The 14,043-nt window shown below is 45.5% G+C and overlaps 1 protein-coding gene across 5 annotated transcripts in view; it reads left to right on the top strand.

The window, feature by feature from the left end:
* Positions 1–14,043, top strand: part of SFMBT2 (Scm like with four mbt domains 2) — a 119,613-nt gene that overhangs the window by 76,217 nt on the left and 29,353 nt on the right. For all 5 annotated transcript variants that reach the window (XM_054989227.1, XM_054989231.1, XM_054989230.1 and 2 more), the window contains 3 exons: positions 1,698–1,780; positions 6,066–6,192; positions 13,465–13,578. In XM_054989227.1, coding sequence (XP_054845202.1) covers positions 1,698–1,780; positions 6,066–6,192; positions 13,465–13,578 — 324 coding nt within the window. The remainder of the gene's footprint in view (positions 1–1,697; positions 1,781–6,065; positions 6,193–13,464; positions 13,579–14,043) is intronic.

Genomic DNA, 14,043 nt, shown 5'->3' with positions numbered 1-14,043 from the left:
CAGTTTCCTGGGGGTGAAGTGCAAGATGACTGGGGAAGGCAATGGCAAACCACCCCGTAAAAAGTCTGCCAAGAAAACGTCGTGATGTGACGTCCCCCCATGGGTCAGTAATGACTCGGTGCTTGCAAAGGGGACTACTTTTACCTTTTACCCTCCCAAATCCTAGTCTAACACTCTGATTACTATGCTACAACACAATGTGGAGTTCCGTGCTGAACAAGAAGTGTGGGGGCGGGGGGAATTCCAAAATTTGGAGTTTTGAGGAGCGGTTTGTGCATCTTCCCCCTTTATGTCCATCTTGCTTCACTAGAGTAGTAATACCTCCTAAGATTCCGCAAGTTTTCCATTTAAAATTTGTCCATCTCTCCTCGTCATCTGCTCTTCACTGTTCCCTGAGACTGTTACCTTTGGATACTCAGTGAAAAAACCATAAAGTTAACAGTTTACAGGGTTGTTTTTGACCTCAGCTTCTTTACAGAAAGAAAATGGCAAGTGGAAGTGCTTTGGGGACAGTGTTTACTGACGTGTAGGTGACAGTATTGCTTTCCATATGGGGAGGGGCTTGTGTAGTTTCCTTGTTACTGCTGTGGCTGCCAATTCAGCTCAGCAGCATCGGGGCTTCCACGTGGCAAGTTTCCGTCATTTTTCTTTCCCCAATTTCCACAGCAGCTATTTCACCCCCACCACCATTGGGCTTTTAAAAAAAATAGACGATTAACATATTGTCAGACAGTTATAATGTAATAACAATCTGTCTATCAGGTTCCCTGAATTCCCAGCTTTCATTTTTTTAAAAAGTAGGTCTCTAGCCCCTTTCATTGCAGAGACAGGAAAATCTAGAGTTGCCAGGTATCCGGTTTTCTCCCGGACAGTCCGGGTTTTTTGCTAGACTGTCCAAGGGAAACAAAGTTGAAATACTGGACACTTGTGTGCGTGCCTAGGATGCGCCCAGGCGGGTGAGCCTTACACGAGCCCAGGGAGCGGTCAGCCCACTTGCCCTCCCAGCCTGCTTTACACCCCCTACTGGCCCGATAGTCTGACCTGCCACAGGTACCTGGGGAGCAGCTGGCCAGGCATCTGCCCAGCCTCTTACACTCCAGCAATGATGTCACAGAAGTGATGTCATCACGCTGGGGCCAGAAGTGGGCATACATGCAAAGGGAAAAAAGGATAAGTACCTGGGCTCCCATCCAGTTTTGGGAAGCCATCTGACAACCCTAGGAAAGTCATGTGGGTGCCGCCCTAGCGCTCTTTCTTAAAACCTCACAGCAAAGCAAGTCTGGGAAAGATCACAGGGCGCTAATTTATTTACTTTATTGATATCCCATCAATCTCCCCAATGGGGCCCTGAAGTGGCTTACATCGTTCTTCTCCGTTTTATTCTTGCAACAACCCTTTGAGGTAGGTTAGGCTGAGAGTGTCAACCAGCAAGCTTCGGTGGCAGAGTGGGGATTTGAATCTGGGTCTACCAAATCCTAGTCTGTCATTCAAACCACCACACCATAATGGCTTTTATGAGGAGCCATTGTGTGCGCTCGAAACAGCCAATTTACAGATGATCGGTGCGCATTTATCTCCATCCGCACATTGTGTCCTTGCAGGAAACCATTGTTTATGAAGTACCCTTTGTTATATCCTTGTATGGAAGCCCGATAACTGTGTGATGGAGTTTTTTTGTGTTCTGGGTATTACTGCAGGTTATTCCAGCCATGACTTTGACTGGGCGGATTACCAGAAGCAATGTGGGGCGGAAGCCGTTCCAGAGGTCTGCTTTAAAAACGTAAGGCTCCTGTTTTTCTTTTTATAATATCTGTCTTGCAATTCTTGCTGTTCCTTTGCCCCCCTTGCTTTTTGCGTGTTTTCTTCAACGTTTTTTCTTTCCAGTGCTAGAAAACAGGCAGCCAGGAGGACTGCTTGAACACTGAAAAGGAAAACATGATGTAAAAAAAAAAAACCACATTCAAATGAGATCGCCACGTTCTGCATGGTGGGGAAACACATGTAGAGGGAAGAAGAAAAAACGAATGAGGGGGAAGAGCACGTTCGTGTATTCAGTGAACCCCTAAAGCTGCCTTGTGCAGAGTCAAGGCGCTAGTCCACCAGTTTTCAGTATTCTGACGCACAGCAGCATTTCAAACATAAAGAGGAGTCTTGTAGCATCTTTATTTATTTGATATATTGTCGAAGGCTTTCACGGCCGGAGAACGATGGTTGTTGTGGATTTTCTGGGATGTATAGCTGTGGTCTCGGCATTGTAGTTCCTGACGTTTCGCCAGCAGCTGTGACTGGCATTTCAGATTGCACAGGGAAGCCATTGAAATTCATAAATATAAGCACAATTTCAACAGGAATGAATAGAGCATGGTTTCCTGAAAAACACTAGGCTAACAAAATACTCTACATCCTACAATAGCCCTGCAGAGAAGATTAGCATATCAAGCACCAATCCCCATATGCAAAAGAACCTCCTCAGGATACAGTGAAGCCTCCCTCCATTAGCATTCCACACCCTGGGAAACTCTTACAGGGTGACTCAGCCCAAACCCACCTTCCTGGGTAGATATAAATTACCTGCCAACATCTTTTCCACACTGTGACACGGAGAGATCTCGGTCTTTTGGTGCTATACGTCTGAAGATGCCAGTCACAGCTGCTGGTGAAACGTCAGGAACTACAGTGCCAAGACCACGGCTATACAGCCCAGAAAATCCACAACAACCATTTATTTATTTGGAACATTTGTTTAAATACAAGTGAAATTTTCCTCCAGCATAAACTTTCAGGGACTAGAGTCCACTTTCTCGGATACAGCAAATGGATCCTCAGTATGCAGTTGTATGTAGGCAGGATTTTGGGGGGGAGGAACAGCAAGCAAGGTCAACAGGACATGAAATGTAGGAAGTACAGAGTGAAAATGTAATTATGTAAAATTCTGATCTAATCAGGAAGAAACAGAGACCATTTGCTAAATACCAAGATAGTTAACACCAGTAATGGGGTGGGATTATAAAATAGTCATAGGGCCAAGCTACAAGTGGTGAAATGACACTTGAACGGCAAGTGAACAGACTCGCATTTATTCCTCTCTGTTCATTTGCATTCCACTTGCACTCCACTCAATCACATAGTGGAGTGCAAGTGAACAGGGAGGAATACATGTGACAGCCAAGCTACACGTGACGAGCCAAGCTACAAGTGAAGAGTCTGTTCACTTGCTGTTCAAGTGTCATTCGTCACTTGTAGCTTGGCCCACAGTTACATAAAAATCTTAACTCCAGGTTCAGCCCCAGAGAGGGAGGAAATAGTCAAGGTCTTTTCAGCCCTTCTGTGTGAGATTCTTTAATTGGACATGTCCAGAACTGAATCTGGTGTTTGGTTTGGTTGCCTGTAAATTGAGCTGTCTGTCTGTCTCTTTTGCCTTATACCCTGCCCTTGGCAGCTTACAACAGAGAATATACAATTAAAACATCATAGGAACTATAAAACCAATATGACAGTATTGTAACAGCTACACATTGCAAGCATAAAATGAAATGGGAAATGTGGACGCATAAGAGGAAATAGGAATCTTGCTGTTGGTTGCTTCAATTCAGAGGGGTTTTTGTACACGTGTGAGTCCCAGTGCACTGGGCCCGTGAAGCTTGTAACAACAGCGCAGTGAACGGATTTGCTCACAGGAATTCTGGGCATACTCTGGAGCATTGCAAGAGCTTGGAAGCGAGAACAACCGATTCTGCTACCTGTTTTTGTCATTTGTATTCGTCGAATCAAATAAATTGTACAGATTAGCATTTTTCAAAAAAGATTGTTCTGAATTAATACAGTTCTCTCTGGTCTTCCCGTCCGTGATCAGCGTGAAATCGTTGGGCCATGAGCATAATTTGTTAAGTGGTCTGCCTGAAGATTAATTTTGCAATGTCTGTTAGCTGCAACTGTTGATCTCTGCATTCAGTGGAATGTGATGCTGGCTTCCAGGAAGGGCGGTTAACCATGAAAGCCTAGTGGAACCTCCCTGTTCAGGGGCAGTGTACCTCTGAATGCCAGCTCCTGGGAGCAACTTGAGGGGACTTCAGCCTCTCTGCCTTGCTTGTAGGCCCTCCCAAGAGCACCTAGCTGGCCACCGTGCTGAACAAGATGGACCACTGGAGGTTCATATCGTCTCTTATTTTCCACAATTATTTTTACCTAGCAGCTCTCCATCCATTCAAGGTGGCTCGTAACAACTATTAAAACAAATGTTAAAAAAAAAGTTCTTGAAACTGGGGTGAAGAGATAGTTGTACTCATTTCAATCACTTCTTTGTCCAATTTCGAAACAGAGGGTTCAATTATATGTGACCCTGGGAATTCCTACCTTTAAAAAAAAATCACAAGGGGCATAATTAAGGTTAGGACTAGACATGGGCACGATCGGAATAACGGACTGAAAATTGCCCCGATTTTGGCGTTTGCGCCATCGGGACCGGGCTGATCGGTTCCGTCCACGGCTCCCGGTTCAGCACTCGGGTGGGGCGCTCTATTCGGTCTCGATCGGATCGATCTGTTTATGTTCGGGATTGCAGTCTGCAGACAGTCTGGCACCAGCCATCTGTTCCCGAGGGAACGGAGCCCCGTGGAAACGGAGCCTGGGGAATGCCGGAGCTGTTTGCCCTCCTTCTGTCGCCCTGGAAACGTGAATGGAAGCCCAGCTTTCCTTGACCAGCAGGGCTTCCTTCCAACCATGGAGCAGCCAGAAAAGCGTGCGCCCATCTCGTCCATTTGGGAGAAGAGAGGGGAGGGCGGGGGACGGGGGTGTTCTTCTGTTGCCATGGGAACTCAAATCTCATCCCTGCAAAGCCTGAGAAGTAGCTCTTACGGCCAAACACAGCCCTCCTGCGTAGCAGACCCAGGCTTTATAAATAGCCATGTGCTGCGCAACAAAGTTTCACTTTCCGCTCGCGAGTGGAGTGGGACAGAGGTGGGCTCTCGCTTGCCGCTTTTGGAGAGAGAAAGCGCAAGAGAGAGAGGGAGGGAGCTTTAGCTTTGGGCTTCAGCGGATAGGGAATTAGGGAATAGGGAGCTATCTCCTCTGGTTCCGCCCCCCCCCCGTGACAGTACCGGCACACTCCCGTGGGGACAGACCCCCCCGCCCCCTGAGGGGTGGTGGCTCGCCGCTGCCTCCACAGGCCTGCCGGGCCCGGCGGCCGCCATCCTCCTCACCCACCATTCCTTTAGCGCTGGAAACCGCGAGGTGCCCTCCCGCGTCGGCCTTCCCGATTCCCAATTCTGTATCGGAAACGGGACTTGATCAGTGAGGTTCAGGTACCTGGGTTCGGTGCCGCCACGGAATCACGATCAGCTAAATCGGGATTATTTTTTGGACCGTGCCCATGTCTAGTTAGGACCATTGAGGGAGAGATTTTAAATCCCTGCTCCATGTCCTTTTCCCATCCTGAAACTGTCCCAAAAGTCAGTATTTGCCTTAACATGCAGATAGCCAGAGATGATTTTTAAATAGTGCACAGCCTAGAATGGTCAGATTTTGAACTTCGGTGTTTGGATTTTGCTAATTTTCCATTCATTTGGGTGGTTTCCTCCCCAGTTTTGGCAGTCACCCTCTCTCCTCTACTCCTGCATTTCTTTTAACACTGCTCTGGTGAGTCCTTTTTCAACAGGATCTAGGTAAGAGGTAATTTTAAGAGGGCTGAAAGAGACTTAGAGAGGCACATCGTGTCCCGTACTGTAAATTTACCAATTTCTGTTGTCCTGCTGTTTGCCTTTGACCAAATAAGGATGTTGGTCAAAGCCATACAACTCCCACAAAAGCAGTTTGTCCACAGGTGAAAATGAGGCCAGTACACTCACCATGAGGAGCACGCGCACACACACACACACCCTGTATTGGCATGTCAGAGCGAAAAAAGGTGCATTAAAATTAGTTGATAGCTTCCCTGATACAGATTGCAGATACGAAGAACGAATCTTTCTTTTAAATCACTTTCAATTCTCTTTTAAAAACCCCAAACCCGAAATTACCCCTTGAGAGAATGTTGGTCTTCATTTCTGTCCCCTCCCCTCTTGTTTTAGGTATCCTTCAGCCGCGGCTTTATGAAAAACATGAAGCTAGAGGCTGTGAATCCCAAAAACCCAGCCGAAATTTGTGTGGCTTCTGTCACCTCAGTGAAGGGAAGGTTAATGTGGCTCCACTTAGAAGGTAAGCTACAGTTGTTACTATATCACATTGGATTTTTCATTTATTATTTGATATTTGGGGTTTTAAATTCTAAACAAATGGTTAAAAGATTTTTGGGCTTGTGTGTGAATTTTACCTGAATTTTACCAAACGTGTATTTCAGCAACACGTTCAATCAGCAAACCCCAAAGGATTTTTAAAAAAATATTTTACCCATGATCAAATATCGGATCAGTCTCCAAAAGTACATTTGAATTAAACGTTTTGCCTGGTTGAAGAACAGAGGTGTGAGAGCTAAACTACACAAGACGTATTACACGAGGATGCTCAAGTGAAGGGAGATGCAGTGTTAGGCGGGAAGCTAGTTTGAATTTCACCTCTTTATGGAGCAGCAAAGATCCTTCCTCAGAGGGTTTGTTAACAATTGACAGAGCCTTTGAGGAGGCAAAGAGGAAATTAACAAACCTTCCCAGGAGCCATCTTTAGGGGCTCTGTAGAGAGGTGAAATTAACAAACCCTCTGAGAAACTATTTTTGCTGGCTCTGTAGAGAAAATTAACAAACCCCCTGGAGAGCTATCGTTACTGGCTCTGTAGAAAGAGGTGAAATTCAAACTACGCTTCCCAGCTAACATTGCATCTCCCTTCGCTTGAGCATCCTCATGTAATTTGTCTCATGTAGTTTAGCTCTGAATGTAATGTTGTTAAGTGTGTTATTCCATAGCTCCCAGCTATAGCTAGTAATTAAAGTATGAAACCAAAATGATTACTTGTGACAGGGCTGCAGGCGTGGTGGGAATTGTCTAGGACAGGCTTGCTGGTCATGACCTCCCACTTATGCTCACGATTTGGACTGTGACAGTGTTGTGAAGTGGTTAGTGTTAGACTAGGAGCTGGGTTCCCATAATCAGTTTACCATGGATTGCTGGGTGACCTTGGAACAATCTTTACCTCTCTGCCTAATTTACCTCACAGGGTTGTTGTGAAAATAAAAAGAGTGTGGGGGCAAGGACGTGGGGCGTGCCATCAGGCAATGGTAGCCATAAAGTGTCTGGTGATTTTTAGAGCAGCCTGACGGCACTTCTAGATTGATTGATTGATTGATTGATTGATTGATTGATTGATTGATTGATTGATTGATTGATTGATTGATTGATTGATTGATTGATTGATTGATTATATTGGATATTTAGCCCATCAGGCTCAGGGTGGGTTACAAACAGAACAAACAATACATAATAAATATCATATACAAACACCATTAAAATTTCTACATTTACCTCAGATGTGACATAACTCTGTTGCACCAATTGGTGATTTTTAAGGGTTTTTTTTTACCATTTTCCCGCTGCTAGAGTGGTGGCAGGCCACAGGAACTGAGGGCAGGAAATCTCTCCTCCTTTGCAGGTAAAAGTTAGGCCTTCTCTTGATGGTCTCTCCAGACAAAGACTTTGGCTGCATTGTGTATAATATTGGCTTTTCCCTCAGCCTGACCTGGAAACTAATTAGTTGAAATAAATGGCAGGGAATAAGAATTTCTTCGTCAATGCCCAACTTTTGCATGTGGAAATCTGATAATTTTTTTTTGTTTCATTTTGAAACCTAGCCAGATTTTTTTTTTTTGAATTTGTGCCAAATTAAATGAGGACAGCACATAATTACACCTTTTGTCTTCTCTTATTTTACTCTGGGGGCTGTCAGGGATGGAGCTGTATGTTCTCTCATAGACAGAGAAGCTTATTTTACACACACACACATCTTGAGCATCGTGACAATACCAATAGAGAATAATAATTCAGTATAGAAGAACTAATGATGCTTCAATTCGCTTTCAGCGTCTCTCTGTTAATAATCTCTTGGAACGAGGAGTTGATGAGGTGCTTATGGGCTTCGTTTCTCGAACGCTTAGCTGAGTAGATGTTTGTCATTAAGCCTACTTAGTTTAATGTGAGACCGTCTTAAAGAGAGAGCGAGAGTGTTGTAGGATTGCCTACTCCATTTAGAATATACTAGGGTATTTTTCCTCCTTCCCCACTATCCAAACTACCGTCTTGCCTACTCCAGCTGATATAGGCTGTTCTCTTTCTTTAAAAAAAAAACCAGTACTAAAGGCCAGTTAGAATATTCATACGATATCCTGGAGTCAGCTAGGTCATAGAGAGACCTTTTGCCATTTCTTCTTCATGCCTGTACTCATGTATTACACGGCTCTGAGTGGTTGTGGTAGCTGTCTGTTCCGACAAGGCATTGCACTCTGCCCAAATCTCACCGTATTACAAGTTTTTCCACGCACATACTGAACTTCAGCGACCCAAATAGATATTAGTAGAAAGCTCTCTGAAATAGTCCTGTTCAGGCCTTTTCTCTCAGGGCCAAACCACACGAGACGAAATACACTTGAATTACACTCAAATACACTCGAATTACCCGTGTAATTCGAGTGTATTTTGTCTCGTGTGGTGAGACCCTCAGTAAGGCCAAACACACTGCCCAGTGAGAGGGGGGATAGATTGTTAGGCTGACTTAAGTGTGTGATATAGGGTACATACCAGGAAAAGAAAGTTAATCAGCTATTAGGGTTGCCGGGTGTCTGATTTTCCCCTGGACAGTCCGGTTTTTTCTTGGACTGTCCGGAGGGAGCAGGGTTAAAATACCAGACATATGAATGTCCAGTGTTTTTATGCGTGGGGGAGAAGTGGCTGGCTGCTGGAGTACAGGAGCTGGTGGCAGTGCCAGCCGGCTTCCTGCTCCACCTCCTCCACCTCCCCCCTGTGTCAAAGCAACCCAGACTCTCGTACGCTGGGGAAGCGGCCGGCCAGCCAGCTCAGCCCCTTCCTGCGTACCAGCAATGATGCGACTTCCGGAAGTGACGTTATCACACTGGAGCTCGGAGTATGCGTGCACATAAATCAGTCCTGGGGTGAGTACAACCATCCACCCTCCCCCAGTGACCAGTATTTCCACAGGGACAATCTGGCAACCCCATTAGCTGTGTGGGACCCAAGTCAGAAAGATAACTAGCACGTCAAATTGAATCTGGGAGCCAGAGTTACGGTTACCAGTTCCAGGTTGGGAAATTCCTGGAGGTTTGGTGAAGGAGCCTTTACAGGGTGGGGTTTGGGGAGGGGAGGGACCTCCGCAGAGTATAATGCCATAGAGTCCACCAGCCGTTTTCTTCAAGGGAACTGATGGCCTGGAGATCACTTGTAATTCTGGGAGATCACCAGCCACCACCTTGAATGTGGCAACTCTAGCCGGGGCAAGCGCCTCCAAGTTGGTGTAATGTGTTCAAGCCAACTTCATCAAGTGAGCATATGCACCGCCTTCGCTCCTATTTGTTCCTGTGTCATTGCTCTGTGCTGTGTTGTTGCACTCATGCTGTGCATTGTTAACTTTTACTTGTTCGTTTTAGGGTCTATTACCAAGTTTTAGGGTTTGCATTTCTAAAAGGAATAACGTCAGTCCTTTTTATGGGTTAATTCTGCATTGATTTGAAAAACTGGATGTCACCAAATAATCCTTTTGGTTACATTTTCACAGCAGGATCTCTAAGCATTGCTGCCAAAAACCACACAATCATGTGAACTGGAACTGTTATTTCCCCCTCTTTAAGAGTGTTTATGGTTCTCGTCTTCTGCTCTGTCCACCGACCCATCTCCAGCGTTTAACACGTCTTGTGTCTCTTGGTTGGTCCTTGAGTGTTTTTCGATGACAAATGAATAAATCCGGACAAGGGAAACAAAATCCAAAATGCTTTTGATTTTCAAGCACACTGTACCAACGTGCACCTTTGTATTGTATTACTGCAATAATCATGCAGAACTTTCTCCATTCTGGCACGGGAATCCAAATGCCTTTTGCCCAGGTAGCGTTGCTGTCGCTTGGGAATTGCATTTTCCCAGCAATCAGGCTGTGATCAAAAAATGGAATTCCCCCCACCCTGCCCTGCTTTCGAATACAACCAGTCTTAAAGGTGGAAAATCACATGTGAAGAATGGCAAAAAATATATAACGAGGTTATGATAGGTCAAATTTCAAGTGAATATATTATCAAGTTTACATAAACTTCTATACACTCATTCTCTCTACTCTATACATAACCATTAGATATTCTAGAGCAATACAAAATTCAACAGGTGCAGTAGAAAACTCCATCTGGGAAGACATCCAACAGGTAAGCCTCAATAGTAAAATGTAAGAAGAATCAAGGTAAGCACTGCATATTCATAAACTTTATGCTGACTTTTCCCCTTTTTCTTTTGCCATCCTCCATGTGTGGTTTTCCACTTTCAAGATTGGTTGTAGTCGTTGGAAGGAGCCTCCTTGCCTGTTTTTTCTCTGCTTCCAAATACAACACTTTTGTGTTCAACCATTCTACGAGTCACCTTTGGAAAAAGGAAAGAACCGTGCCGGTCTCATTTTGCCCATTTTTGTTAGCCAAGTGGAATTAATAATGCTTAGAGGCACAAGGCAAAGTTCTGGAGTGCCTCTCGTGTAGCCAGGTGCTATTCCATCCCATAGGGACTAGGTACATGCTACGATTGGGAGAAGAAGAAAAAGACTGTTGCTTCATGATTGTGTGGTTTAGGCCTAAAGAAATGTGCAAAGATTGGCAACAGTCTCAGACACTGGAGTAAGAAGAGAGAGGGAGCTGCCAGAAGGAACAGGGGTAGAGGAGATCACCGAAGATAAAGAGAGATGTAAAAAGAGGACTTGCTACAAGTTTTTCAGCTCTGCTGTCTCCCCACTATGCAATTGGCAGCACAGCAGGGAATTTTATACTTCTTCAGCCTTTGGTCTTGTCTCTAGGGTAGATTGCTTGCCTTGTTTGATCTTTGGTAAGAAGGATGGACAGGTCCCCTAAGCCTCCTGGAGGGGGGAGCTTGGCGCTCACCTTTCTTGTCTACTTGTGCAAGCTCCTGGGGCAGCACGATGATGTCACTTCCGGGAATGACATCATCACATAGGGCCTGGGAGCGCTCCGCCCCAAATGATCTCATTTGGGGCCCAAATCACCCAGTGCAAAGCGTGCATTCCCAGGGCAGCATGAAGACGTCACTCCCAGGAATGATGTCGCAGTGCCCCGAAAGCGTGCCCGGGAGGCCTGTTCCCTCACCTCCCCCTGCCCCTGGCCAGGTGAATGGTGGTAGGGGATGGAGAGTGGGAGCAGGGGATCTCCCACCCCCACCGAGGGACCTGGCAGCCCTATTTTAAGACCAGATGACTACTTATCATTTTCTATGCCCATCGTTAACCTTATTTAACTTTTTAAAAATTCAAAATTGTTCTGGGGACAGGTGGGAGAGTGGGGTATGTAACGTCACAGGTATCAGCCAATCAGCACTGTCTTCACCCAGCCTCAGCAGGGTGTGATGCCATAGAGTCCGTCCTCCAAAGCTACCATTTTCTCCAGGGAACTGATCTCTGTAGTCTGAAGATGAGTTGTAATTCCAGAGAAAGCAGCTAAATCACACCAACCTCTAGTCTAATCCAATAGTCTCTTTTTAACAGCAGCCAGTAGATGCTTTAAAAATGTAGAAACCTAACAACAGTGGGGTGGGGTAGGGTATAATGGGACTTGAAGAAAGATTCCCCAACAACACAGAGCAGTTGACTCAATGTTCAATAATTTGACTTCTTTGTCCTCAACATTCAAGTGCTAACCAAAGATAGATGTCGATTGGCATCTTAGCAAGCCATTATACCAACTTAAGATGATAATACCTTACAACCGTGTGATTAGGATCCCTGCAGAGGTCCTTCCCTACCCCAAGCTCCACCCTCCCCAGGCTCCACCTCCAAGTCTCCTGGAATTTACCAGCTCAGAATTTACCTGTGACAGAATTACTAGAACATAAGAGCTGGATCGCTCCAATGGTCCTTTCAGTCCTGCGTGTTTCCCACAGTGGCCAGCCACAAAGTTGATGACTTGCATTGATGAGGAAAGGTTGGAGGAGCTCCAGGCCATGTTTAGCCTGGAGAGGAGACGACTGAGAGGTGATATGATAACCATCTTCAAGGGCTGTCATATAGAGGATGGGGCAGAGTTGTTTTCCATTGCCCCAGAAGGTCAGACCAGAACCAACAGCTTGAAAATAAATAGTTTGAAACTCAACATTAGGAAGAACTTCTTGACAGTTAGAGCAGTCTCTCAGTGGAACAGGCTTCCTCGGGAGGTGGTGGGCTCTCCTTCTTTGGAGGTTTTTAAGCAGAGGCTAGAGGGCCATCTGACAGCAGTGCTGATTCTGTGAACCTGGACAGATCATGAGAGGGAGGGCAGGAAGGGTTACATCAGTGCTTCATTCTTGTGGCCCCTTCTTACATGCCCAACGTAATGTCAATCACCACCTTGGGGTCAGGAAGCAATTTTCCCCAGGCCAGTTTGGCTGGGGATCCTGACAGTGTTTTGCCATCTTCTGGGCATGGAGCGGGGGTCACTGGGTGTGTGTGTGGGGGGGCGGTCATTGTGAATTTTCTACATTATACAGGGGGTTGGACTAGATGACCCTGGATGTACCTTCCAATCCTATGATTCTATGATTCAGCTTTGGAATTGTTTAAGTTGACTGGAATATTGCTTTAAATTTGACTGATTTACAATAGAAACATTGATTAGTTAGATTTCACGGCCTGTTTGCTTTTTTTCTTTCAGCAGAATTATGTTGCTTTAAAAAAATGCATCAGCAACATTTATTTTTGTACTTCATTGATACCCAGGGCTTTTTTTCAGGTGGAATGCGGTGAAATGGAGTTCTAGCACCTCTTGAAAATGGTCACATGTCCGGTGGCCCCGCCCCTGATCTCCAGACAGAGGAGTTTAGATCGCCCTCCACACCACTCCAGCGGCACGGAGGGCAATCTAAACTCCCCTCTGTCTGGAGATCAGGGGCGGGGCCACTGGCCATGTGACCCTTTTCGCTGAGGGTGATTTAAACTTTAAAAAACTCCCCCCGCCCCCCCCCGCCAGGAGTTGCCCCCTATGCTGACAACCCACTGAGTTCCCCCACCTCTTTTCCCAGAAAAAAAGCCCTGTTGATACCCCATTTTTCTTCCCAAATGGGGAAGGGGATCCAAAATGTCTCCTCTCCTCTATTTTATCCTCACAACAAATCTGTTAAGTAAGTTAGGCTGAGAGGTTGTGCTGCTGTGTGTGTGTTTCCTACATGCGCACATGGAACAGTGGTGTGTTTGCAGAAGGTAGATTTTATTTCTATGTATTGTTTAATACGATGCTCTGCATTTGCTGGAGCAACCTTCCTGGCTTTAAAACTTGCGTTATACATTTGTTTTTATAGGGTTACAAGTGCCTGCTTCAGATTACATAGTTGATGTAGACTCAATGGCCATTTTCCCGGTCGGCTGGTGTGAAGCAAATGCTTACAAGTTATCGGCCCCACGAAAAGCAGTTCGTAAGTAACGAGAGAATTAATTTATGTTGGTAACTGTGACTACGATATTCCCGCATTTAATCCTTAGCTAATGGAAGGCAGTCAGATTTTGTGAGGTTCCTAAAAGCGATGAGATCCAGGACCTCGTTGCTATCTGGCACGTGCGAGTCGGGGTTCTATCAAACTTTTCATCGCTGCTGGTTCCAAATCCCTATTTCCTTTTCGCTTCTGCAAGTGATCTTTACATCTCTTTCTTACGTTGAATTTTCCAACAGATACGCTTGTTGCAGGGCTGGGAGTCTAGAAATCATGTGCTGAGGGAGTCTGGATATTAAACCCCTGGTCGCCAGTTCAATAGAGGAAGTGGTGGCTTGCAGTGAATTGAATGAGGTGCCTGGTCAAGATTCAGAGAGAATGTAAAAGGAATAGCGTTGCCCAGTATCCCACTTTTAGACGAGAAACGAAAGTCTGTTTCATTCCAAGGTT

Source organism: Eublepharis macularius, chromosome 9 (assembly GCF_028583425.1).
Source record: "Eublepharis macularius isolate TG4126 chromosome 9, MPM_Emac_v1.0, whole genome shotgun sequence".
Lineage (NCBI taxonomy): Eukaryota > Metazoa > Chordata > Lepidosauria > Squamata > Eublepharidae > Eublepharis > Eublepharis macularius.
Note: the sequence above shows the minus strand (reverse complement) of the source record. Positions and strands in the feature narration are given on the sequence as shown.